General features: G+C 33.2%; 1 protein-coding gene across 2 annotated transcripts in view; it reads right to left on the bottom strand.

The window, feature by feature from the left end:
• The window catches only part of LNPK (lunapark, ER junction formation factor), a 64,016-nt gene that overhangs the window by 11,778 nt on the left and 25,121 nt on the right, over positions 1-27,117 (bottom strand). For both annotated transcript variants that reach the window (XM_069470608.1, XM_069470614.1), the window contains 4 exons: positions 20,125-20,165; positions 13,892-13,975; positions 13,758-13,809; positions 5,074-5,286 (listed from right to left, as the gene is read on the bottom strand). In XM_069470608.1, the coding sequence (XP_069326709.1) occupies positions 5,074-5,286; positions 13,758-13,809; positions 13,892-13,975; positions 20,125-20,165 (390 nt within the window). The remainder of the gene's footprint in view (positions 1-5,073; positions 5,287-13,757; positions 13,810-13,891; positions 13,976-20,124; positions 20,166-27,117) is intronic.

The raw sequence follows: 27,117 nt of genomic DNA, 5'->3' as shown, positions 1-27,117 counted from the left end.
ATCACTAGCAGAACTGAATGCACTATAAGAAATATTAAAAGAAGTCCTTCAGGCAAAAGAAAAGTAACTGTAGACAGGAAGCAGGATCTACACAAAGGAATAGAGAATTTGAAATAGTTGCTATGTGAGTAAATATATGACTTTTTTTAATTCTTTAAATCACCTTAAAACATAATTGACTGCATTGTATTACGTATTATAAGTACTCTGCAGATAATTTAAAGTATACAGGAGGGGGGGCAGGTCAGTGGCTCACTCCTGCAATGCTAACACTCTGGGAGGCCAAGGTGGTAAGACAGCTTGAGGCCAGGAGTTCTAGACCAGCCTGAGCGAGAGCGAGATCCTGTCTCTACAAAAGTAGAAAAATTAGTCAGGTATGGTGCCACACACATGTAGTCCCAGCTACTCAGGAGGCTGAGGCAGGAAAATTGCTTGAGCCCAGGAATTTGAGGTTGCAGTGAGCTATGGTGACACCACAGCACTCTAGCCTGGGCAACAGAGCAAGACCTTGTCTCAAAAAAAAAAAAAAAAAAAAAAGTACATAGGATGATGTACATGGTTCATATGCAAGTAATACACCATTTTATATAAGGGACTTGAGAATCTGTGGATATTGGTATCTGCTTGGGTGGTCCTAGAACCAATCCCAATCCCCCATGAATATATGTTCTTTTTAAATGACCAGAAAACATTTACCAAGACATGGCATTCTGGGTCATAAAACAAGTCTCACTACATTTAGGAAGATTCACATAAGAAGAAGTATGTTTTCTAACCACAGTAAAATTAAACTAGAACACAGCAATAGAAAAAAATCTGAAAAATCTCCAAATATTTAGAGACTAAATCACGTACATCTTAAATAACCCAGGATTCGAAGAAAAATCAAACGGGAAATTAGAAAATATTTTGAATTGAATGAAAACAAAAAAAGCCTATCAAAATTTATGATATGCAGTAAAGCAGTACTCAGAAGAAAATATATAATACTAAACACCTATATTACGAAAGAAGATAGGTCTAAAATCCATAAACTTCAGCTTCTACTTTAAAAAACTAAAAAGAAATCCAAAATAAGCAAAAACAAAAATAAACAAAATAAAAGACATAATAAAGATCAAAGAGGAAATTAATAAAGTAGAAAATACAAAAATAATAGTGAAAAGCTGGTTCTTTGAGAAGATTAATAAAACTGATAAACCTCTAGACTGATAAACCTCAGACTAATCAGGAAAAAAAAAAGAAGATACAAAATACTAATATCAGAAATGAGAGAGACAGCATAACTCCAGATTATAAAGGTATTAAAAGGATAATAGGGAAGATTAGGAACAACTTTATGTCAATAAATTCTACAAGTTAGATGAAATGGACAAATTCCTTGAAAGACTACCAAACTACCAAAGATCACTCAAAAAGATAAAGATAACTATTTGATTTACTAAAATTTTGTTAAGAATTTTTATATCTATGTGTCATATTTGTCTATAGTTTTTCTTTAATGAAAGAAATTGAATCTTTAGTTAAAACAGCAAACAAACCTTTCCACAAAGAAAATACCAGGTCCAGACATTTCAAACCATAAATTCTACCAAACATTTAAATTAAGTAAGAAATAATACCAATTCTACACAAACTTGTCCAGAAAAATCAAAGATAGAATACTTACTCATAACATGAGGCCAACATAACTCTGATACCAAAACCAGACAAAGATATGACAAGAAAAAAAAATACTACAGACCAATATCCATAATAAGCATTGATGTAAACATTTTTAACAAAATGTTGGCAAATTGAATCCAACAATATACATATAAAACAATACATCATGATCAAGTGAGATTTATTCCAGGAAAGCAAGTTGGTTTAACATTTAAAAATCAATGTAATTCACTATATGAATAGAGGTTAAAACAAAGAAATAAACAAAACCCAATATGAACATCTCAATAGATTCAGAAAAGCATCTGACAAAATCCATCATCTATTACTGATAAAAATCTTCAGGCAACTAAGAATAGGAAGGCACTTTAACCTGATAAAGGGTATTTATTAAAAATAAAAACCAAAAACCCTAGAGCTAGCATCATGCTAAATGGTGAAAGAATAATAGCTTTCCAAAAAGATCAACAAATAGGCAAGGAAGTCTACTCCTATCACTTCTATTCAACATTGTACTGAAGGTTCTAGCTAGTGTAATACGGTAAGAAAAAGAAATAAAAGGAAACCAGATTGGAAAGGGGGAAGCAGAATTTTCTTTATTCACAGATAATGTGATTATCTATATAGAAAATATTATGTAATCTATAAAAAAGTTACCAGAACCAATAAATGAATTTAGCAAGGTTAGAGGATATAAGACCAATATACAAAAATCAATTGTATTTCTATATACACTAGCAATGAATAGTTAGAAATAGTTAATAACTTATAATAGCATCAAAAACATGAAATAATTAGATGTAAATTTAACCCCCAAATATGCAAAACCTATAAAGTGAACACCACAAAGCATTGCTGAGAGAAATTAACGACCTAAATAAATGGAGAGTTACACAGTACAGTACATCTAATATAAATTAGGCAACATCAGAAAAGACTAATGGGGATTGGAAAAAGAACATAGAATTCAGTTAATTCTAAAACAATTATCATATAAAAACAATAACAAAAATAAAGAGTTACACATTCAAACTTCATGAATTGTAACTCTATGACCCCTAAAAACCAAAAGAGAACTGTTTGCAGAAGAAGGCACTGAGAAGAAAGTAGTAAAATAAATAAAATACGATGCTTGCCTTTATAAAACAAGACAGAATGAACATAATAAAGTGGGCAGCAATGGAGGTTTACATGGAGACCTCACAGAAAACTGAAACAAAATGGAACCCCGTTGGAATATGTGACAGAAACTTTAAAACCTTCAAGTTTACTTTAGAACAGCAATACGATATTATGTTAAAGTATTAATGATTTAAAAAAGAGATTTGCTTTGTAAATAATCACAAACCTAAAAGGTCAACTGATATCAAAATTATAGCTATTAGTAAACAAAAGTTAGATTCTGGAACAAGTTGTTCATATTACAAATAAAGCATATTTTTAAGATTTCATCAGGTAAGTTATTGCTTTACTTGTGGTAAAAAGATTCAATTATTATCATTGAAAAATAAAGTTGAATCCAAACATTGTCATACCTCATTATCAAATTTTCAACTTGAATAAGCAAGCCACATTAGATTTTGAAAGCATTTAAGCCAACTTAACTTTTTGCTGGAGTATTTTACTTCTACATATTTAAAGTAAACATGCCCATAAAAGAATCTGTATACATAAAACAACAGAATCCAAAAAAATATCTTAAACTTCATGCACATTAATAACTTTCAAAATAATGCATCTTCATACCCATGCTGTTATGGACAACAGTAATTAATACAAACATCAAAAGCAAGCATTGTAGGAATACTGGTCATTTTTACACAGCTTGGCAAATTATCAAGTACCTGCTGGTTATTAATTTTCAGACATATGGGAGCCCTGTGGTAATACACATTAAATTGATTCTCTTCCACAAATATGGTATAATGAAAAAAATCAATAATAAATCACTTAACTCATTCATATTTTTGGCAATGTACAATTTAAACAGTCTTTCACACAGAAACTATTTAATAATTAAAAACTTCAGTAAAACAAGTTATATTTACATGATCATGAAATTTAGGCCATTGTTCCTTCTATAGCCCTATCCTTACATGTGCAATACAGTTTTTATTCCTATTATAAGTTGCTAAACTTTTATTTCTTTAAAATCATTTAGATACATAAATGTATGAGATTCATGCATTTTCTCCAAAAAAGGTTCTTTCATTAAACAAGCAGGAATTTAAATTTACAATCATGAGTATCTCAAATCAACCAGATAGCAACTGAAAGATGAGTCATTTTCAATTTAACTTTTCTCAATTTCATAAAATACATGCTACCTTACAGTGTTGTCATTATATGTCAAATTTAAAAGTATTTTTTAAAATAGCTACTTTAAAAGTTAATAAGATTTGTTTACATTTCTTTTGTAGTCAGATTTCTTAATTTGTTTATAAATTAAGTTTTCTAGTCTTCTAAAAACTTATGCTGCATTTTTAAAGGAAAACAAGAAAAAAATCTACCATAATAAGTAATATTTAAATTTCTTAGTGATTTTATTACATAAATGCTCTGATTACCTGACATCAACTAGCCTAGCCTCAAAATCATTATAATTTATGTTAGTAATTAGTCATGAAATAATAAATTATTCTAAATTATAATTAAATAACCTAAAACAAAATAAATAATTTACTATCATATGCAATAATCCAACACAGAAATCTACACAAAATAATGTGAACTGCTAAAGCAGTGGACTTCTATGCCCCAATCACACTCCAAAAGAAACCACAGGATAATAAAGTCTATTACACTCCAGAATGGGATCTTTCCCTAAAGAGCTACCAATAGAAAATAGAATCCAAGGAATAAAATAGTTAAGGAAATATGTTCATTTAATAAAACTTTATAAAGTATCTACCAGAAATACTAAGGTTCTATGCCTTAAAAAAAAAAAAGAAAAATGAAAAAAAATCTACCAACCCATATTAACAAAAGTAATACTGTACACTACAATGGCAGGAATATTCTTCCTGAAATATATGTGCAGGGTTTAGCAAAAAACATGAATACATTCCAAAAGTGTTCTCTCCCCGTTTTATATAAATCTGGAGTCATTCCAAAGTTGAATATAAAAAGATATGCTATACTGTTGACTACACAATACTACAAAGTTTTATTGCCATTTAAACAAAGAAGCCATAACAGCTAAATGAGCTCAAGAAATAGGTTTCAGTATCACAAGGTGCCAGCTGTAAAGAGTTATGGCTAATTGAATATGGAACTCCTGCTTAATCAGATAACTGCTCTGCTATTTCCAAATGAAATGCCATTTCCATACTGTCTGAAAATGGCCTGTTTTATTGGTAACCAGAGAAAACAATATAAACTGTAAATAACATTAAGTGCTCTGTTTACCCATTCCAGGCACTGAAGTAGCAGGGGATCCAAGATGTCTTGGTAACAGATTTGATGGTAGAGCTGGAGTAACAGTCCTTTCTGGGGGTCCACCAGGGGCTGAAGCATCCTTTTGTGGTCCAGGAGATACTGGAACTTGTGGAGGAGGGCCCTGGTTAGGGCTTGCTGGTGTTGGAGAAAGGTTTCTTTGAGCCGCAGTTCGCTGACGAATCTCTGCGAAGAATAAGTAGATACACTAGATTTAATATCCAATATACCATATTAGCCAATACCACAAATGACTTGTATTTATTAAAATTTTGTGGCACCAAAAGGCATTCCAGAGTCAAAACTGCTTGTAATAAGAAATCTATAAAATGTAACACTGAAAATAGAGTGCTACATTTCTTAACTTACAATTCAATTACACGTTTATACAAGCTTTTATCTATCTACTGGTATCATTTTTTTAAATAAATTTCATAAAATAAAATCATCACCAATTATGTGTCATGTCTTTTTACAGTAAACTTTCCTAATTATGATAAAGGAAAAAAATTATCAGAATTAGTGAAAACTCCAAATTGTAAATTTGTTTTTCAAGATTCAAAAAATTGACAAGTTTAAGAAATAAGTGAATAAGTATATTCTGGAATTATCAAATGATTTATAAAGTAATTAATCTAAGTAATCATAAAAATGCCAAAAAGGTATTCTTTACTATTAGGTACCAGTCCCATTCTCCTTTATGATATTGCTACTTTTTTTTTTTTTTTGAGACAGAGTCTCTCTCTGTTGCCCAGGCTAGAGTGAGTGCCGTGGCGTCAGCCTAGCTCACAGCAACCTCAAACTCCTGAGCTCAAGCGATCCTCCTGTCTCAGCCTCCCGAGTAGCTGGGACTACAGGCATGCGCCACTATGCCCGGCTAATTTTTTCTATATATATTTTTAGCTGTCCATATAATTTCTTTCTATTTTTAGTAGAGATGGGGTCTCGCTCTTGCTCAGGCTGGTCTCGAACTCCTGAGCTCAAACGATCCGCCCACCTCGGCCTCCCAGAGTGCTAGGATTACAGGCGTGAGCCACCGCGCCCGGCCATGATATTGCTACTTTTTTGGCAAATTTTTTTTTACCCAAACACCCAATAAAGGAAAACTTCCACTCTACATAAACAATGTTTCTTCATAAATAAATTAAAGTTTATAGTTGGAGAAATTACAAGATTCTCAATAACAGGGGTTGGCAAATGTGCCAACTCCAGGCTGCTGCCTGTTTTTGTAGTTTTATTGGAACACAGTTCCGCTCTTTTGTTTACATATTGTCTATGGCTGCTTTCAAAGAGTTGAGACCATATGACTCTCAAAGCCATTTACTATACTTACTACTTGGCCCTTGACTGAAAAGTTTCATGACTCATACTTGAGAATGTAAAATTTAATTCTATCAATCCTTATTCCCACCAATATCTTACTTGAATGTCAGTGGTAAAATTTCAAATAAAGAAGCCTTTATAACTTTGTTTTTTTTTTTTTTTTGGAGACAGGGTCTCGCCATGTTGTTCAAACTAGTCTATATTCACCAGCTCATCTCTTCACATCCTACTCATACTAAGCTCTTTCAAATTTGGCTTCTACCCTGTTTCTCTACTAAAATTTTTCTCTCAATAGGTCAATGGCTTTTTATTAACAAAAATGACTCTATAACCTCTTCCTTTGCATAGAGTCAAAGTTTTTAAAAAGGAAAAAAAAAATTCCTCCATATTTCACTTTTCAACCCAACTCACTCTGGATTTTGTCTTCCTTTTTAGCTATCACAGTATTACCCACTGAAAGTACCACTGCTTTGGTCACCAATAAACTTACAATGTCACCACTACTGTTATAATCATAGCTACTCTTTATCAAACCCCTGTACTCTGCTAGGAATGCCTAGCTTCGTGTAGTCCTTAGTATACTAAGATTGTTTATTTACATGCGTATACCCCTTTTATCCAGGAGCTAATAATAGGCAGGAACTGCATCTTGATAGCCTCAGGATGTGGCAAGGTAACTGGCAGAGTATGAGCTTAATAAAGGTCTAGGAAATGAATCTACTTTCCTCCTACATTTCAATATGAAATTTCCAACTATTACCTATTGTCTATTACCCAACTTACATGGTGTGATAAGCAGATTAATGGCCTCCCAAACATGTCCACATCCTCATCCCCAGAACCTATACACATGTTCTGTTACATGTAAGGTGAATAAAGACTGCAGATGGAATTAAGGTTACTAATCAGCCTGCTGCATTAAGAATCTCAGCCTTACTTCAGGAGACCATACAAAAAAGCTATCTTCAAACAGAAAATTTTCTAATAATATATACCATTTGCCAGCCTTTAGTTAAGTTTGCTATTTTGTTGTTCTATTTTTCAAATTAAGAATACACTTTGCTTTTTAGTACTTTATCTTAACATTTACTTTTTTTCATCACCTTGATGATTTATTTCTGGTCTGGTCTGTTTTCTAGCTCTTTCAACATTAAACAACCTGCACCATGCAGATCACCACAGTCCCATTTGGTAAATTACTATTTTATAACATTTAAATGAATACAGGAATTCTGTTATAAAATAAATATTTCCTTTTTTTCCTTCAACTCAACACATTTATTAAGCAACCACTCTGAGTAAAACACTAAAATAAGCATCACTGAAGAGGATTCAGAGTTGCATATAAAAGTGGCAAGCAAAGACAAGGCAAACTCACTAAATATTCTAATGCAAGCTAAGTGCCATAAAAAGGGAGCCAGCGAAGTATTACAGAGGGCACCAGAAGCAGGGATGAAAGAGTTAGTCATCTAGAGGGAAAAGGGTTCATGGTGATGGTGGCATTTGAGATAAACATTGAAAACGAGATGGGGATAGAAATGCCTTTGTTATCTACATTAAGGTACCTGTGGGAGTTTTAAAATAAGACTCCAAAATTCTATGATTCTCTTCCCAACAAATTCAAGTGGAGAGTGTCTATATACCCTCCCCTTGAATCTGTACTCTGTGACTGTTTGACCAAGAAAATACAGCTGTGCCAGTTTTCAGGACTCCTCCCTGTCTCCCAGGTTGTTTGGTCTGGCAACCATGTGAGGAGAAGGCCCAGATGGCCCCACAGAGAGGTCCATGTGGAGAGGAACCGACAGCCAGCACCAACTTGCCAGCCATGTAAGCCATCTTGATAGAACCCTACAGCTCCAATAAAGTAGCTCCAACTAGTATTGTGAGACAGAGATGAGCTGTCTTTGTCCCTGGCCAAACTGCAAATTCATCAACAAAATAGATGAATGTTATTTTAAGCCACTAAGTTTTGGGATGGTTTGTTATGCAATAGATAATTGCAACAGCACAGAATTGATACTTAAGTAAAGGTCACCCAAAAAAGTAAATTTATTATTTTATAAGGCATTTTCCAGATTCTCTTAAACACATACATCCCCAAAAAAAACCAAAATATGAAGTATCATTCTACTTGGAATGAAGATCAAAAAAATATTTATGATTTCCATAAGTCTTTAGTTTTCCATATATGCCATAGAACACAAGTGAGTGAACCCTAAAGCCTACTTAAATAGGAAGTTGTAACCCTTTTGCTAAAATCATTAAATTTTTCTGCAAAAATAACTGATTTCAAATTTAGCTATGGGTAGGACACAATTTTTCTTTCATAATTTTATTAATGAAGTTTCTAGGTTGTATACAAAGGCAAAAGAGAATGTATAGGTGATTTCCTTTTAAAAAAAAAGCATAGGAGCGTCTGTTAAGGATTCATTTTTAGCTATCAGATGGCAACCTCTAATAATCTGATCATTCTTCCTACTTCAATCATTCACTCCTACAGTCATAACCTATCCTAGAACGCTGCACTAACAATAACTGATCCCTCTCAAATTTAAGGATACTTTGCCTTATGAATTGATACAGCTCTCAAACCACACTTACCTCTCCGGCTTACTTCTTCCAACTCCAAGGGGAATCTATGATCCATTAATTATTAAGGTGTCAGTAAACTTTATTTGAGAAGAACCAAAAGTAAACATTTTAGGCTTTGCAGACCACACAAGTCTCTGTTACATGTTCTTATTCTTCTTTGCTATTTTTTAGAATGCTTTGAAAATGTAAAGCCATTCTAAGCTAAAAAGCCATAAAAAACAAGTCTTGGCCTACATTTGCAGATTTCTATATTAATATTACCAACACCTTTTAACTATCTACCACCTTTCATATTCTTATTTCCTTCATGATCATCCTAAATTCCATAATCCATTGTTATAATCACTCCCTTGCAACAACCTCACCTCTTGGCCCCTTTATCGCCTTATCTAATTCATGAGGCAAAACCCAACCTTGGTTAAAACCAACTATCTGCCTACTCCATGCCTGCACTCACGCAGGTGAACATAACTGGAAAACCACAAAGAATCATGCTTTAAACTCATGACTATTAATTTTAAGTGGGCTTTAGGGTCCTCTAGAATTCATATATTTCCCTAATTCATTTAGTCCCTCACTTTCCAAGAGAGTCATTTCATATCTTTCCTTCAAGCTCCCAACACCATCTCCCCTCAACCTCACCCTAACAAAACAGATACAATCAGAAGACAATTCCCACCATCTACCTCTATCTGCCCACGTTCTCAGACTTACTTTGTTATAGAGATGAACTGCCACACTCCTATCAAAAGCCAGCTTCTCCATTTGTACACTAGATTGCATCCCCTCTTGCCTACTCAGGGATAGTTTCAAATCAATTGCCCCTGCTGTCTCCCATTGATGTCTCCTATATCATCAACTATTCCATGTCTTCTGGGCCATTCCCAGTACCATACAAACATGCTATTATTTCTTTCATACAGTATGCTTGCCCATACACCCAAAATGTTCCCCCCTCCAGCCACCCATTTCTTTACTCCTTTTTACTCAAAAGAGTAGTATCTTCTCATTGTCTCTTTTTTACCCACATCCTTTCTAATCAGGATTTTGCACCCATCCCTCCACCAAAACTGTGTTTTTTTTTTTTTTTTTTTTTTGAGACAGAGTCTCACTCTGTTGCCCAGGCTAGAATGCTGTGGTGTCAGCCTCGCTCACAGCAACCTCAAACTCCTGGGCCTAAGCAATCCTCCTGCCTCAGCCTCCTGAGTACCTGGGACTACAAGCATGTGCCACCATCCCTGGCTAATTTTTTATATATATATTTTTAGTTGTCTATGTAATTTCTATTTTTAGTAGAGATGGGGTCTCACTCTTGCTCAGGCTAGTCTCGAACTCCTGAGCTCAAACGATCCACCCACCTCGGCCTCCCAGAGTGCTAGGATTACAGGCGTGAGCCACGGTGCCTGGCCCAAAACTGTTCTTTTCAGTGTCACTAAGGACCTCTACTTGCTACAATCAGTGATCAATATTCAACCCTCAATTTACTTGGCAGTAGTATTTGTCACATATGATCACTACCTTGAAACATTCTCTTTACTTACCATCCCAGGCTCCATACTCTCCTGCATTTCCTATCTCACTATTTCTTCTCAGTTTATTTTTCTGATTCCTCTTCATTACCCTAACATCTTAATGTTAGAGAGCATGCCCCTTGGTCCTCTTATCTTCTTCCTCTATACTTCCTTGGTAACCTCATCCAGTCTCATGGTTTTAATACCATCCACATACTAATGACACCCAAACTTGTATCTCCAGCCCAGATAATTCCTGTTTGCCAAACTCATGTTCAAATACTTTCTTGAAATCTCTAGTGGATGTCTGGCTAATAGGCATCTCAAACATAACATGTCCCAAATCAAGACCTGTTCTTCACCACCCTATCTAAGGCCCCCTCCCTTGCAATTTCCATCATCTCAGTAAATGGCAACTCCCTTTTTCCAGTTAACTCAGGCCAAAATCTTTGAGGTCATCCTGACTCCTCCTTCTTTAACTCCATATCCAATCCATCAAGAAATCTTTTGGTTTCTACCTTCAAAATATATGCTTGTAAAATAAGCACATCACAATTAGATTCATTTTGGAGGGCAGATACAGGTATACAGGTATATACCTATATCTTTAAGTACTTTTTCCCCAGTTTCTATTGTTTAAGTTCAGAAACAGACTAAATTCAAAAAACAAAATTAGAAAGAGAGAGAAAGAAAGAACAAATGAACAAACAGTGGTTCAGAAATGAAATAAAGACTTTAAACTCACAGAAACACAAAACAAATAAAATTAATGACTAAGTCACCTATAAAAATGATAGGAAACTAATAAACAAGATTAAATAAAACAACAGAAGTATAATTCTCAATAAGTAGAATAAAGCTGGGATATAATCTAGAATTTTTAAAAAGAAAATGCCAAAAAGCAATTAATTACTTACACACTTGGAAAAGCAAGAAATACTAGAATACTGTACCATAGAAGAAATATTTTTTAAAAGAAAAAAATTTAAGTCATAAGCTTCTTAAGGTCAAAAACTATGTTACATTCATCTCTTTATTCCCCATGGTGTCTGCACGTAACTGTTACTCAATAAATTTTTTTAAATGAACTATTCATTTATCTTATAGCTAAATGTTAATTCTCCCTAAAAGAATAATCAAAAGCAATGCTACAGGAATCCAAAGCAGAGACCAGGAATCGTTTTCCTGTAATTTCAACATGACATCAGACGGAAAAAATTTATTTGGGTTTCAAAAGTTACTAAGAAAAGATAAGTTTAGATTCTTAAAATAACTTATGTTGCCTAAATATTAATAAATACTTAAGAATATTAGTAAAAGAGGTCTTTTCTTTTTTAATAAGACAGAATATATTTTTTTAAAAAGTAATAGCTGTTACTTTAAAATATCACGTTTTAAATATATGTTCACTAAAGTTAATTTAAAAGTATTTTATACATTGTGAAATGATTACTAGTCAAGTAATTAACATGTGTATCAACTCACAGTTACTTGTGTGTGTGTGGTGTGAACACTTAAGATCTACTCTCTCAGCAAATTTCAAGTATACGATACAGCATTACTGTTTTCACCATGCTGTACATTAGATCTTTATAAGTTATTCACCTACATAACTGAAACTTTGTACCCTTTGACCAAAACTTCATTTCCTCCATCCCTACCCCAGCACTCCTAGAAACAGGCATTCTATTCTCTGCTTCTATGAGTTCAACTAAAAACATTTTTGAAAAATTAGTACCAGTTATACAAAATGCTTTATAAATTATAGAAACCTGGTCATTAGGCAAAAAAAAAAATTTTTATTTTTTATTATTTCTAGAAAGAAGCATAAATTGTAGAAAAATTTAAACTTGTTATAAAAGTAGGCATTTCATTGCAAGTATATATGCCTAACTTAATCATATGTGAGCATACTTATTTTAATCATGTGTAATCATCAAAAGAGCAGGCTAAAAAAACATAAAAGAACAGGTTAATATTTCTGTATTTCCATAAACCAAAATCCTATTTATGGAGGATGTGGAAGTGGAGAGGTTCATCACACATAGCCCTGCAAATGAGAAAAACCTAAAACCGTTATAATTTAATATCCACGGTCTTTGTGGAGGATCTTTATAAAAGGATAAAAGAATTTTGTAGTGTAGTGGAGTGGCCTAATCACAGCTCACCGTAACCTCAAATTCCTGGGCTTAAGTGATCCTCCCACCTTAGCCTCCTGAATACATGGGACTACAGGGGTGTGCCACCATGCCCAGCTAATTTTTAAGTTTTTTTTAGAGATGAGGTCTTACTATGTTGCCCAGGCTGGTCTGGAACTCCTGGCTTCAAGTGATCCTCCTGCCTCGGCGTGCCAAAGTTCTAGGATTACAGGCATGAGCCACCACACCTGGCCAAGGATTTCCTTTTGAAAGTTTAAATGTCATCCTAACTTTACAAACAGGCTAGAATTCTGATGAATTGAGAAAATTGACATTAAATTTTTAAAAGCAGTATATTCTACATTGCAATAAAAGCCTCACAAATTATATTATTAGATAGAGACAAGAACAAAGACAAAAGCCTTGCAAACTCAAAAATATCTTTTCATATACCAATCTTGGGAATATTTTATGTAACCACTTAAAATAATGGCTTTTAAAATTTTACATAATACTTAATGATGTAATAGTGATGGCTTTATTAATAATGGTAATGCAACCTCAAAAAGCATTAACATTATTATATAGCAGTAATTCAATTTTCTTTTTTCTTATTTCTAAATTATTTTATTCTTTTCCTAAATAAATGTCATTTTAGAAGAAACTTCAAATTTAACAGAAATCTTCATTACATTTCTCAAAAACAAACATAAAAATGTAAGGATTTTTGTGATAACAGATATTCCAAGAGATTATTATTTGAAAGGGGAAAAAAATCTTATAAAATATTAGTGAAATTCCTTAAATTTCAAAAGATTAAAGCCAATTATACATATAAAACCAATCAACAGATATTTGATATCCTAGCTTATCAACATATTCCTACATGTTCCCAAATTCCATAACATATTCCCAAATCAAAATGAAAAAAAAATTATTGCCATCTACCCCAAGTCAATCCCAAATTACCAAATATAAGCTAACATAAAACCATTCTATGTAAGTTTTTACACACCTCCAACACACTTTTGAACTCACTTGAGTAAATATGGATCTTTCCAACAGCAGCAGGAGTTTCTACAAAGTTATTTACCTTGTCCAGGTCTTGCAGTTACAGCTGCTCCAGCAGATGGCGGCTCAAACTCCTGTCAATTACAATCATGTTATTACAGTGACCTATTACAATGTGCAATTTATAATAAAATAGTAGTGATATCACAGCCTTACCTTTGCTTTCTTTGAGTCTGGATCAAACCTTTCAAGAATTAATTTAGCCGTCTTATAAGTTTCTTTTTCCATGACTTCTTCAAGCTATGAACAAAAATTTCCACAAATTGTCACATTTTAAAACACACATACTACTTATTTTTATAAGTCCTATTCAAAAAGCAGTCAAGTACAAGGCTTAAAATAAATAACACATAATATATCCAGATAGAATGAAAGATTTCCTGTATTCAAATAATTAAAATCCAGATTTTAAAATGGTTTCTAACCTCTAATATGTTACTTGTATTTAACAGCTTTACTGCAAGGAAATACCAAATATTGCTAATTGTTTACATATAATGAGGAGAATAATTACATGCACCAACTTCAATAATGGAATGTGCAAAAATCTATCAGCCATCATTATTGGAAGTTATTAGACATGACAAGCAAATGACAGGCAATTCCTCAGATTTATTTCCTCATAGCACTTAATGCTATTAATTTAAAGAAGGTCGTTAGCCAAGAGCTTTACAAAATAAAATCTCTGTGCCAATTAACTGCTGTCAGCATCGATTTTAGATTATTTATTAGCATAAGCAATTAGCTTGCTGTAAATGCAATGAAAACTCACTAACTGGGAGAACAGCCATGGAATTTGCTCAAATGACTTCAAAAGATAAAGCTCCCCCCCTTTTTTTTACTTAGATTCAAGCAAATTTAGAGGAAAAAACTGAAGGCAGTATTTAAGTAAAAATTTTACTGAGTTTTACACTCATACTAAGGACTGTAATTAAAACACTTTATTATTACAGCATTTTATTTACAATGTAATCAAATCACTTTATAGCTTAATACATGGGTTTAACTTAAAATATAATCACTAGTAAAGTATCATTTTAGCAGTTATGGCCTAACATCAGAAAAAGTTGAACTGTAGTACAAGACAGTCATAGTTATGACAAATTACCTAACATGTAGAATAAAGTGCTTTTACGAAAATTGGAACAGAACCTTTTCCTTCTCAGTGACCACTGATGGTCACTTAGATACATTAAATGTCATATTCATCCCAAAGGACTTTTATTTTAAAATGTAACCCAGAATACATTTACTGAGTTAAAAATATAGTTTAAAATATTAATATGCTGCCACAATAGCAGTTAACAGTCTCCTCATTAAACACTCAATTCAACATACAAGATGCTAGGTGCTTAGATGAATCATTTTTTAACCTTAGTTTAGTGAAACTAAAATATTTTCCTAATTATTTCAAAATTATGATAAATTCTCCAAATAAGTAAGTTGACTTTTCTGATGTAAAGAAAATGTTTACAGTATCACTTTAGAGCTGGGGGGAAAAAAAAAAAATCTAGGAGGAGGTAGAGAGAGGGCATGACAGAATACATCTCCAAATCACCACAATCTACATGAAATATCAAAATACCAAATCCCTGATCCCCACAAATTAGATGTTTGATGTTTTATACCCGTGTTGTGCAATAAAACTTTACATAATGATGGAAATGGTCTATATCAGCATAACAGTAGCCACTGGGCTACATGTGATAAATGAGCACTTAAAATGTTGCTTGTGAAACTGAGGAACTGAATTTGTAGTTTTATTTCATTTTAAATAAGGTAAATTTAAACAACTACCTGGGGCTAGTGGCCACTGATTTGGAAAGCAAAGCTCTAGACTAAGACTACCACTAGGTTTTAAAAGAAGATTAGACGCAACTGTGATCTTTAAAACAACACCCAAAACTCAAAACCAAAATGCTACCTCATCAAATGATTGCAATTTCTGGTAGATTATTCATGTGTCTATGTTTTATTTATTTATCTTAAATCAAATTTCTAAAAGCACTAAGAGATGCAAATCTATTCCCCTTTTCTTTTGCATTTACTTATGACAAAATGTTTTCACATAACAGCTTAATTAACACACTTATCCATACAAAATTTTAAGTTAATAACATATTTTAAACAGATGCTCTGATTAAGGGAAAGAACATGAACTTGAAATTTCAAAGTCAGAAAAGATCTAGGTTCAAAGCACATTTCCATTCTCAGAAAGATCGTGGGCACATTTGTTAGCCTCAGTTTCTCCTTTTGTAAGACAGATATATTAATATTTTCTTCATAACACTATTGAGCAATTTAAATAAAATAGTATACGAGAAAGAGTCCACAACAGCTGCTAAAACACTAACATAATTTTCAATGACATCTCAATTATTCAGAGTGGGTCTGAAACAAATAGTATTTCTTAATACTCAATATATTAATCACAAGATTCAGGAATGGAAATTAGAATTCTCAGGAATTCCCTAAGTCATGAGTCATTCTGTATTTTTTATAATATTGTATTTTAAACATAATGGGTGAATTATTTTTACACAAAGTGAATTATTTTCCTGTAGTATGATTATACTAAAAGTTTCAGGGCCCTTTTATTTAAAAAGCTAGAATAATAAATAAATGGTTGAGTATTACAAATCAGCATTATTATGATGAGATTATATATTTCAATAACATGTAAAAAATTATTTCTACTTGAAAATATCCATTTCATCATAGAAAATATTAAAAGAAAGGAACACTAACACAAAATAAATTTCAAAAAAATCTTTTAAATTTTTAGTAAGTCTATGAATTTTGATACTGAAATTATCATTCTTCAAATAAAATTTTAAAACACACAAAACATTAATTGTCCTATCCAATATCCAATATTTGTTCATGACAAATATTCCAGATATAGAAGACTTTCTTTCATTTTGCACTGACATTCATCAAATTATTAAGAGTGCATCCAAAAGCATCTTCAATTCAGAGTATTAGGGAACATGTTATATCATATAAACTCATTCTTTTATCATGCTGAAATATTTTCTGCTTACCCTGATTTTGGTTTTGCTGTTGAAATTGATAATGTTTTTACTAATTCAGATTTTATATCATTTTCTGATTTCATATAGGAGTATTCCTCAATAATAGTTACATCGTTCCTCTTTGCATTTCTTCTGTTACTCTATAGCCTATATCACTATATTCAAACACCAGAAAAAGCCAGCAACTATTACTGGCTTGTCATAAAAGTATAGTATTTGAAACTGCTAGTAAGGTTAACAGCCCTACAAAGAATCACATGCTAAAATTGCCAATTTAAAAACTTCTTTTGATTCTAAAACTTATTTCATGGAATATCATTCATAGGATTTGTATAAAGTATACTTTATAAATTTATATAAATTACAGTATGTGTATAAACGTACTAACGTTTATTTGCATGAATGACTCACCATTAATAAGAGAGAGGGCCATAAAAACACACTTGTAACATGGCCACAAAAGCAAGACTAACTGATTAGATTTTACCACTTCCCTTCTGCATGCTTCTGTCCTGTTCCCAGAAATGTCAACATTAACCTGTAGCTCAGCACGCCGGCATTCGTACTCTTGCTTTCAACTGACATGAGTGGCTTCCTTTGAACCAGTAACATCTGTAGTTGATTGTTAAGCTTTAATTCTCAGAGAATTACAACACTTTTCTCCATATTCCCAGATTCTCAACTGATTTTTCTCAGGATTCACAAAAATATAAATTTCCTGAGAAATGCCAGAAAGGAATTATCACATAGAAATACTACTCTGGAAAAACCACAGAATTTTCATGAAAGCACTTAAAGAGGTAATTTTGATTTGTGCATTTGGAAGGAGCTTGATTTTAAACTGTTTTGAAGGAATGCTCATGGATGCAGAGGGATTATCTATTGCACAGATTACTCAATGATTTTTCAAAGGACCATAAAATATGTGAGTGGTAAAATCTATACATCCAGTCTTGGAAATTTCTTAGATAACTAAAGATTCATTCCTAACTTTATTTTAATAAGTATATACTTATAGTAAGCTTTTAAAATTTACAACATTGTTAAGATGCTACTCATTTTCCTAATTCAATTTTTAAACAATTGATTAATTCATATTCATCATTATAAATTATAATTTTACAAATCTCAAATTATTTTACAAATCTATTCAAATCAAAGAGATGCATGCCTAAGGAAACCACATATAACAAAATAGTAGTAGTATTAATTGTATTAATTTTGTTAGTGAAAGACAAAGGTTGGGACTTAGATAATTTTAGACTGTTAAGAATTATTTTTCTTGCAGTCATTTCAATAATGACAGCATTTTAAAACTACAACTGTAGCATTTAAACCTAAACATCAATGAACAAGATCAGTTTTGATTATGTTTGGCTGTTCCTCAAAAGTAATGTCTTTTCTTTTGCTTCTCACTACTAGCATGATCATTAGTTAGCACTGTGCTCCTTACTAATTTATCCTCAACGCCTATTTTTCCCAAAGTGTAAAGCTACTCAAACAAAGCAGCTCTGTTAAGGGACTGAGTAGTAAGGACCAGGGACCAGTTCCAATAGCAACAGTATTATAACCAACAACAATCAAGTCAATGCAAATTGTGTTCTCTAATTAATAAAGTGAATTAGAGCCAATACATTTTTCTTTACTGCAAGAGAAATGCTATACTGAATTATCCTATAATACTGATGCCTCATGAATCATTTAGATATACAGAGCTACTGAACCTTGAACTGAATTTACCAACAGTTGTCAGACTTAGATGGAGCATCTTTTATGTTGTGATTCCTTCAAGGGCTATTAAAAAGTAGTAAATAGCTTGGGCTGCCCTTTCACAGAATATTCCAAGTCTTCTCTGTTACTCTATTGAGAGATTTTCCCCAATCATATGTTTTTCCACATTCTGTTTTCTGGTCATGTGATGTCACTAACATGGAGCTGCTCCTCATCACTTAAATTTTTTTTCTTTTTTTTTTTTTTCTTTTGTCTTCCTCTTTGTCTTTTCCACTTTAACCAATATTTTTCCATTTTGATACAACCAGGGCTTGGCTCTGGTCACCACTACAAGATCTTCTTTTTATTAATATCTCATCAGCAAACCAAACCAATCATATCACAACTTCTATATCACTAAGACCATCAGTACTCCCTCAATTTGAATTTATGGCTGTTCCGTAATGTGTAGAATGATAGAAACACAATAAGGTATTTCTATGTTTCAATTTAGGACTATCAAAATTGCCAATATAATTTTGACAAATACCTCACGGAATATCAAGGAAGGATCAAACAAACAAAGCTAAGGAATCCCTCCAGAATTAAAGTTCCTTTACTTTTCAGGTACTTAAAACTTTCAAGACCAGTGTCTTTTATCACCAATTTGCAGTACAATTTTTAACATTAGTCTTAACTGTCATAATTTTTATTACTTTCATACATAATTACTTGTTACATACTAGACTAAAATATATTGAATTGATCACTTGCATCTGATTTTCATTAAGTTTCCATATAATACTCTCAGCAATTATCATTTTCACATTTCAAAAATAATCATATCAAAAACATAAGTAATTCTAAGACCAATTCACTTATTATAAACTATTATACATCAACCTCTAAACATCTACAGCCCTTTCTCTCTGTCTCTCTCTCTTTTTTTTTTTTTTTTTAAGAGACTGGGTTTTGCTATGTTGCCCAGGTTGGCCTTGAATTTCTGAGTTCAAGGATCCTCCCACCTCAGCCTCCTAAGTGGCTAGGAGCACCACTGCACCCAGCCTGGGCCCTTCCTCTCTTACTGTTGGCCCTCTTTCCAAGGCATCCGATGGATGCATTTAACTAGCCCCGCAGTAGACATCCATGTGATCAGAGCTGCTGATAGAAAGTGGAAGACACTGAAGAAAAAAATTCTCTCTCCCCCTTTCCTCAATCTTTTCATGTTGAATTTGTCTCTTACAATCAATCTTCCTGATTCCCTCTCTCTTGGCCTTATGGTATCAAGAAAACCTGAGAACTGACATATATAGATATTTGGTCCTTTTTTTGGCTCTAATAAACAATCTAGGTACCCACACTTTTACGCTCTCTGCCTCATTTAGTCCTCCAATATGATTCATTTACTTACTTCCCAGCTTCCAACTGACACAGAGCCTCAGAATCTCAAAAGTCCAAATAAACTACTTTTTCCTGTCAATCATTATTAACTAGCAAAAATATTCATAATTTAGTTTCATCATTAAAATGCTATCTAAAAGTATACTTGTTCCTTGGACAGTCATTAACTTACAACATATAAACATTAATTATTCAGTTCTTATTAGTTTTATATAAATTAACTTTAAATAAAAGCTAACTTACTATTTTTTTCTTCTGGGATTTTAAATCATCCAATGCTTCATCTAGAAAACAAGATTTAAATCAAATATTAAGATTCTTAGATATAAGAAAAATCATGCCAAATCCTATAAATTAAGCAAACACAAGAAGACTTTCTCATTTTAGGATTTCTCTAAATTTAACTAATGTGTAAAGACAAAAATTATCTCAACCTTTAGCCACATACAGTTCATATTTTCGCCGTATTATATATTACAAACCATTTAGGAAAAAATAAATAGACCATATAGAATAACACACTTTTCCAAATTTAAAAATATATTTTTAAATGTTTCCAAGAACATTACCTTCTATTACTTCTCTTTCAATACCCTACCCACATTAATTTACAAAATTAATACCAAATCTATTTTTATATTTTATACATTGGTAGTAAAATGTTCTCTGTTTATAAGAAAAGAAATACATACTTTGTTGAGTTAGTCAACCCTCAAGATATTGAGCACTTAATAAAGAAAACCTTTTGAAAATCTATATTATTGTACCTGAGGCAGGGCTTGGAAAGTAATACTAATAACTTTTCTTTCTTTCTTTATTTATTTGAGACAGAGTCTCACTCTGTTGCCCGGGCGAGAGTGCTATGGCGTCAGCCTAGCTCATAGCAACCTCAAACTCCTGGGCTCAAGCAATCCTTCTGCCTCAGCCTCCCGAGTAGCGGGGACTACAGGCATGCGCCACCATGCCCGGCTAATTTTTTCTATATATTTTTAGTTGTCCAGATAATTTCTTTCTATCTTTAATAGAGACAGGGTCTCGCTCTTGCTCAGGCTGGTCTCGAACTGTGCTCAAACGATCCGCCCGCCTCACCCTCCCAGAGTGCTAGGATTACAGGTGTGAGCCACCGTGCCCGTCCCTAATAACTTTTCAAAATCAAACATTTCTAAGATTTGTCTGCTGCTATAGGTTGGCATAGTGGAACACTGATTTCAGAGGATACCATTTATGAATGTCAATGTCTGCTTTACAAATTTATTTAGGTTTCTGGGTTTTATCTAAAAATATTTAATACAAATAGGAATACTATTTCATATAGAAATAAAAAAAGTTATAACCTGATTTAAACATGTCAACACTCAAAAAGTTTTAGATTTTGCAGCATTTCAGATTTTCAGATTTGGGATGCTCAACCTGTTTAATAATACTACTTAAGTTCAATTTTTTGTAATTTAGGTCTACCAGTGAAAAGAATGGAATATTTTGGGGGATGGATAATATTTCACTTAATTGAGGGTCAAAGTTAAGGGTTCTCCATCATCAAAATTGATTGCAAATGATAATCCATTAATGCTGATCTGTAATGAGAATTTATACATTTGATTTTTTAAAATGTCTTTTCACACAGGTAAACACTGCCAAATATTGGTATCAATCCATGAGCAATGATTTTAACTGAGCAGATTCATCATTTGGAAGACATTTATAAAACTCTATTAGAGTCTTCTCTTGATATTTGCCTTTTAGATTGTCATTACATTGCAAATTAATCACTTCCAAAGATTGAAGCTCCTCAATTATATAATTAAATGGTTTAGAAATATGAAAAATTCCTTTGCACTTGCACTGAGGTCTAAAAAATGCTGCTGAGACTGTATTTTGAGCTCAGATAATACATCTGCTGCAAATTTGGGTGGGAATGGTGATCCTGCTTCTTGTTTTAACTTTTCATAGCACTTTTTTTAAGTTACTTTTTGTCATTACAATGTTAGTTGTTCTCCATATGACTTTATCACAGTATAGGTTTTGCATATACACATTGCTTTGTATTACAATTTTAGGTTGGATTCATTAAGAACCATTTTCAAGTCTGTAGCAGAAGCCAATTTCCAAGGCCAGTTGGTATTCAAATACAGTGGTTGAAGGTGGTTCTCATTCAGAAATATTTCAGTCTGGGCTTCTTTTTTTTTTTTTTTTTTTTGATGTGAAAGCATCTATTGATCCTTGGTCTTAAACAGTTAATTAAGATGAATACAAATCAAACAATTTTGGTTTTGTGTCTGTATTTTTTAACCACTGATTTTTGTCACATATAAGTTTTTACAGAATGAAATTTTTTGTTTCGTTTTGTTTTATTTCAGCTCATTATGGGGGGTACAAATGTTCAGGTTATATATATTGCCCATGCCTCCCCATCCCCCCGAGTCTGAGCTTCAAGTGTGTCCATTCCCTAGACAGTGCACATCGCACTCATCATATAGGTATGCACCCATCCCCTCCCCCCACCCCCATCCCCCCCAGTCAGAACTTCAAGCGTGTCCATTCCCCAGGCAGTGCGCATCGCATTCAGCAAATAGGTATACACCAATCCCTTCCCCCCAGCCCCCACCTCTGTCCAATACCCAATTGGTGTTATTCCCAAATGTGCACTCTTGGAAACCAGTTTGCTGGTGAGTACATGTGGTGCTTATTTTTCCATTCTTGGGATACTTCACTTAATAGAATGGGTTCCAACTCTCTCCAGGAGAACCAAAGAGATGCCATATCACCATTATTTCTAATAGCTGAGTAATATTCCATGGTATACATATACCACATTTTGCTAATTCACTGGATTAGCAGTCTGGGCTCTTGAGCTCTAAATATTATTATACAATAAAACTTTACTACTGCTAAGCCATCAAACTGCTGTGTGGTAGGGCTAGTCAAGATATTCAACTTCTAATTTCTGATAAAAGTTCACGTAACTGACAATGGTTAAGGTCCATGAGAGTAAATTAAGTTCCCCTTGATACTACTAGTTCAAAAACACAATGACAGATTCAAATATGCTCTGCAAAGTACATGGTGTTGAATCGTACAATGAATAACCATAGAATTTAACACCTTACAGTTTCATGAGCTTTGTAAATTTGTCCAACTAAGCCTTTTTCTGCTACACATACATTCTTACCACCAATAGTTATAACACATCTTTGCAGTTCCACTTCAGGTTGTAGTAAATTGGTGTTTTCTCAACTTCTTTAAAAATATTCTCACCTGATGGGGTTCCACATAGACTTTTAATAGTGGCTAATTCTTCAGTCACTTCAAGCTCAGAGTTGATGCCTCAAATAAACTATAATTGAGTGGTATCAGTAACATGTCAACCCATTAAGAGACAGGAAGATCACTTGAAATCATCTGCCTTGTTTTTTAATTGACTATTCACCTTGCTCCCAATTTTCTCAATTCATCAAGCAACTGTTCTTGCTGAAAGGCTACTAGTGTTAAATAAGTATACTTCTCTGAATGTTTTCTACTGCTGCAGCAATCACACACAATTTAATTAATTCACCATTGGTAAATGGCTTTCCTAAACTTCACAAACAAGCCACTCAGAAACTTACTTTGGCTAAAGCCCCATTTTCACTTTTTATGAAGAAATTCTGCAATGATGAGATATTTCATTTTAAATTTTCTAATTTTTATGACCATTGCTTTTCTGTGAGTTGGGAATATAATGATGAGAACTTACTTTGGTAATGTCGATATATATTGTATTCTTTTAGCACAGCTATAATGTCACTGCATAATAAACACAATGATTTACATTTTGATAACAAAACAGTACACACTCCATTGTGCCCTAAAATTGCAACATGCAAACTTCACTCTTCTCTTTTTTTCTTGTTTTTATATGATGGATCTGTACTGAGAATAAAAAAATAAAATAAAATTGTCACAGTTCAATACTCATGGCACTTAAAATGCTGTCAAGTTACAACAGCATCACTGTGATTGGTCGTGCAACAGTCTGAAGTGATGAGATGTGATTTGTCCAACAAGAGTCTGAACTGATAAGAGCATCACATACAGTCTGTCACAACTACTCAATTCTGCCATTGTAGAATGAAAGCAGCTGAAGACAACACATATGGGCGTCGTTGTGTTCCAATAAAAATTCAAATTTAAATTTCATATAAATTTTACATGTCACAAAATATTATTCTTTTTAATTATTTCAATAATTAAAAAATGTAGAAGCCATTCTTAGACCACAAGCTGTACAAAGCAGTGGGCAGCACTTGCTCACAGGCTGTAGTTTACCAACCCCTGCTTTAATTTATACTGGGTCCAACTTGCAAAACAGAAGAACTAAAACTAATAATGAACAAAGAGCAAGGAAAACACCAATAGCTTCAGGCTTTAAAAAAATACTTTTATGCTTAAAAAAGTATAAGACTAAAAGATAATCTTTTATAAAGTCTACTTTGAATGTATATACAATGCCTATTCAAATCAATTAGTAAGATTTTAAAAATAAAAAGGACCTCTAACAAATTTAAAGCAAAAAATCCCTTTATATAATAACCACATCTAGATCTGCCTATAAATTGAAATATTCATACACTTGATTTTCTTAAAGAAGTGTGCCAGACGACTCTTTGAAATAAGTCTTCTTACATCTTCTACTATTTTGTTATCCTTGACATCAGAGAGCATATTTGTCATAAACTTCTTATCCTCCCACCATCTGCCATCTTACTAAATATCACTGAAAACAATACCATAAGCTTAATTTCCTTAATCTGATAAAGTGTTAATATCTGTAAAAACCACAGCAAGCTTTTCTACTGAAATGAGGAACCAGACAAGGATATCTGCTATTCCCACTTCTAGTGAATATTGTACTGGGTCCCAATTTATTTAAGCAAGCAAAATGAAAGAATAAGGATTGGAAAAGAAGAATCAGTACCATCAGCTCACATTTGTATAACACTTTGCAACTTTTATGTTTTCACATATAGTTACATTTAATACCTGTAAGAGTCCTACTAAAACAAATATTTCTGTTCCTATTTTATAAATTAGGAAACTGAGGTTCAAAGAACTTGTTTGCAGGATGTAAAGATGGCCAGTGGTGTGGCTGGAGCAAAAGTGAAAAAAAGGAGGGTGGAAGAAGATGAAGTCAGAGAAATAAGCATAAGCCAGAAGTCAGGGTAAGAATTCAGATTTCATTCTGGCTGCAATGGGAAGCCATTAGAGAATTTCAAGCAAAAGACACGTAAGATCTGATTTATGCCTTAAAAATACATAGGTTGGGATGACAGTGCAGTTATAAAGCAAGAGATGACAATGACCTGAATTAGAACGGTAGTAGTAAAGAAGACGAGAACTGGTCAGACTCAAGATAATTCTGGAAGTAAAGATGACATGACTTGCTCGTAAAGTGGATGAATATGAAAGGAAAATCAAAAACGGCTCTCAGGTTTTTGGTCTGTGATGGTTAACTTTATGTGTTAACTTGACTGGGCCACAGGGTGTCCAGATACTTGATCAAAAATTGTTCTGGGTCAAACACTCTGTGAGGGTGTTTTGGTGTGAGATTAACATTTGAATCAGTAGACTAAGTAAAGCAGATTGCTCTCCCTAGTAAGGTAGCCTTCAATCCGTTGAAGGCCTGAATAGAACAAGAAGGCTAATCCCCCTTCAAGTAAGAGGAAACTCCCCATGCCTGCCTGCCTTGAGTTAGGACATCCATCTTTTCCTGTCTTCAGACTCAAACTGAAACATCAGCTCTTTCTGGGTCTTGAACCTGTCAGATTTCAGACTAGAACTTACACCATTGGCTCTGCTTGTTCTCAGGCCTTCAGATTCAGACTGGAACTAAACCATTAGCTCTCCTGGGTCTCCAGCTTGCTGACTATATGTCTTGGGACTTTTCAGCCTCCATAACTACATGGGCCAATTCCTAATAATAATAATAAAAATAATATCTCCTATTTCTGTTTCTCTGGAGAACCTCACAAGTCTTAACAGTTAGTTGTATAGGATTAACTATTTATAGAAATGGGGATGACACAAGGAGGAGCAGGTATGAGGGAGTAAGGGTAAAGTGGAGAAGCAACAATAATTCTATTTTAGCCATGTGAAGTATGAGATGTCTACTAAACTCCCAAGTGGAAATTTCAATTACACAGGTATACAAACCTGTAGCTGAAGGGAAGAGTCTTGGCTGGAGATTTAGATTTGGAAAACACTAACAAATACACAATATTTAAATCTGTGGGAATAGACAAAATCACCTAGAGATATACTGTCCAATACAATAGACACTGGCTACATGGGGCTATTTAAATTTAAACTAATTAATATTAAATAGAAGTTAAAATCCAGTTCTTCAGTTGCACTAGTCACATTTCAAGAGCTCAGTAGCCACAAACAGCTAGCAAATACCGTATTGGACAGTAGATACAGATTATTTTCTTCATCACATAAGATTTTATTACATAGCATAGACCTAAACAAATTATCAAAAAGAGAAAGCCATGGACAAACTTCTAGTAGAGGAAGTATATGCAAACAAAACTAAAAAGAAATGACCAGTGAAGTGCTGTCAAAGAAGCTTAAATATAAAAATGTCTCAAGAAAAAGAGCAGATAACTGAATTAATTCAAAGGCTATTAAGAAATCAAGCTGGATGAAAAAAGAGAACTGACTACTGGCTTTGACAAGACACTGATCATTGATGACCCAGAAATGAGCAACTACAGTAAAAAGTAGTGGAAACAAAATCAAACAAAGTAGTTTGAGAAGGAATAGGTGAGGGAAAAAAGAGATACTAATTATAGACAGTTTTTTAAGAAATTTTATTTTGAAGAGGAAAGAGAAACGAGTGGTAACTTAAAAGGAATATGGGGTCAAGATTGGTCCCCCTCAGATGGTTTATAGAGGCAGGATTGTATGCCAATAGGAATAATACAATAGAAACAGATGATGCTAAAGGGAAGATAACTGCAAAAGATAACCATAAGAACAAAGTTCTTGAGATAGCCAGAGTATTTAGAATTCAGAGCATAAATAAGGATGGCCATAGATGAGATCAAGGCTAGTCTTCCAGAATACAATGAATGATGAGAACATACTGAGTATGGTACTTTATTGATGCACAGTCAGCCCTTCCATATGGGAGAGTTCTACATCTGCAGATTCAACCAACCACGGATCAAAAATATTCAGAAAAACGAATAACAATAC

The sequence above is a fragment of the Eulemur rufifrons genome, chromosome 1 (assembly GCF_041146395.1).
Source record: "Eulemur rufifrons isolate Redbay chromosome 1, OSU_ERuf_1, whole genome shotgun sequence".
NCBI lineage: Eukaryota > Metazoa > Chordata > Mammalia > Primates > Lemuridae > Eulemur > Eulemur rufifrons.
Note: the sequence above shows the minus strand (reverse complement) of the source record. Positions and strands in the feature narration are given on the sequence as shown.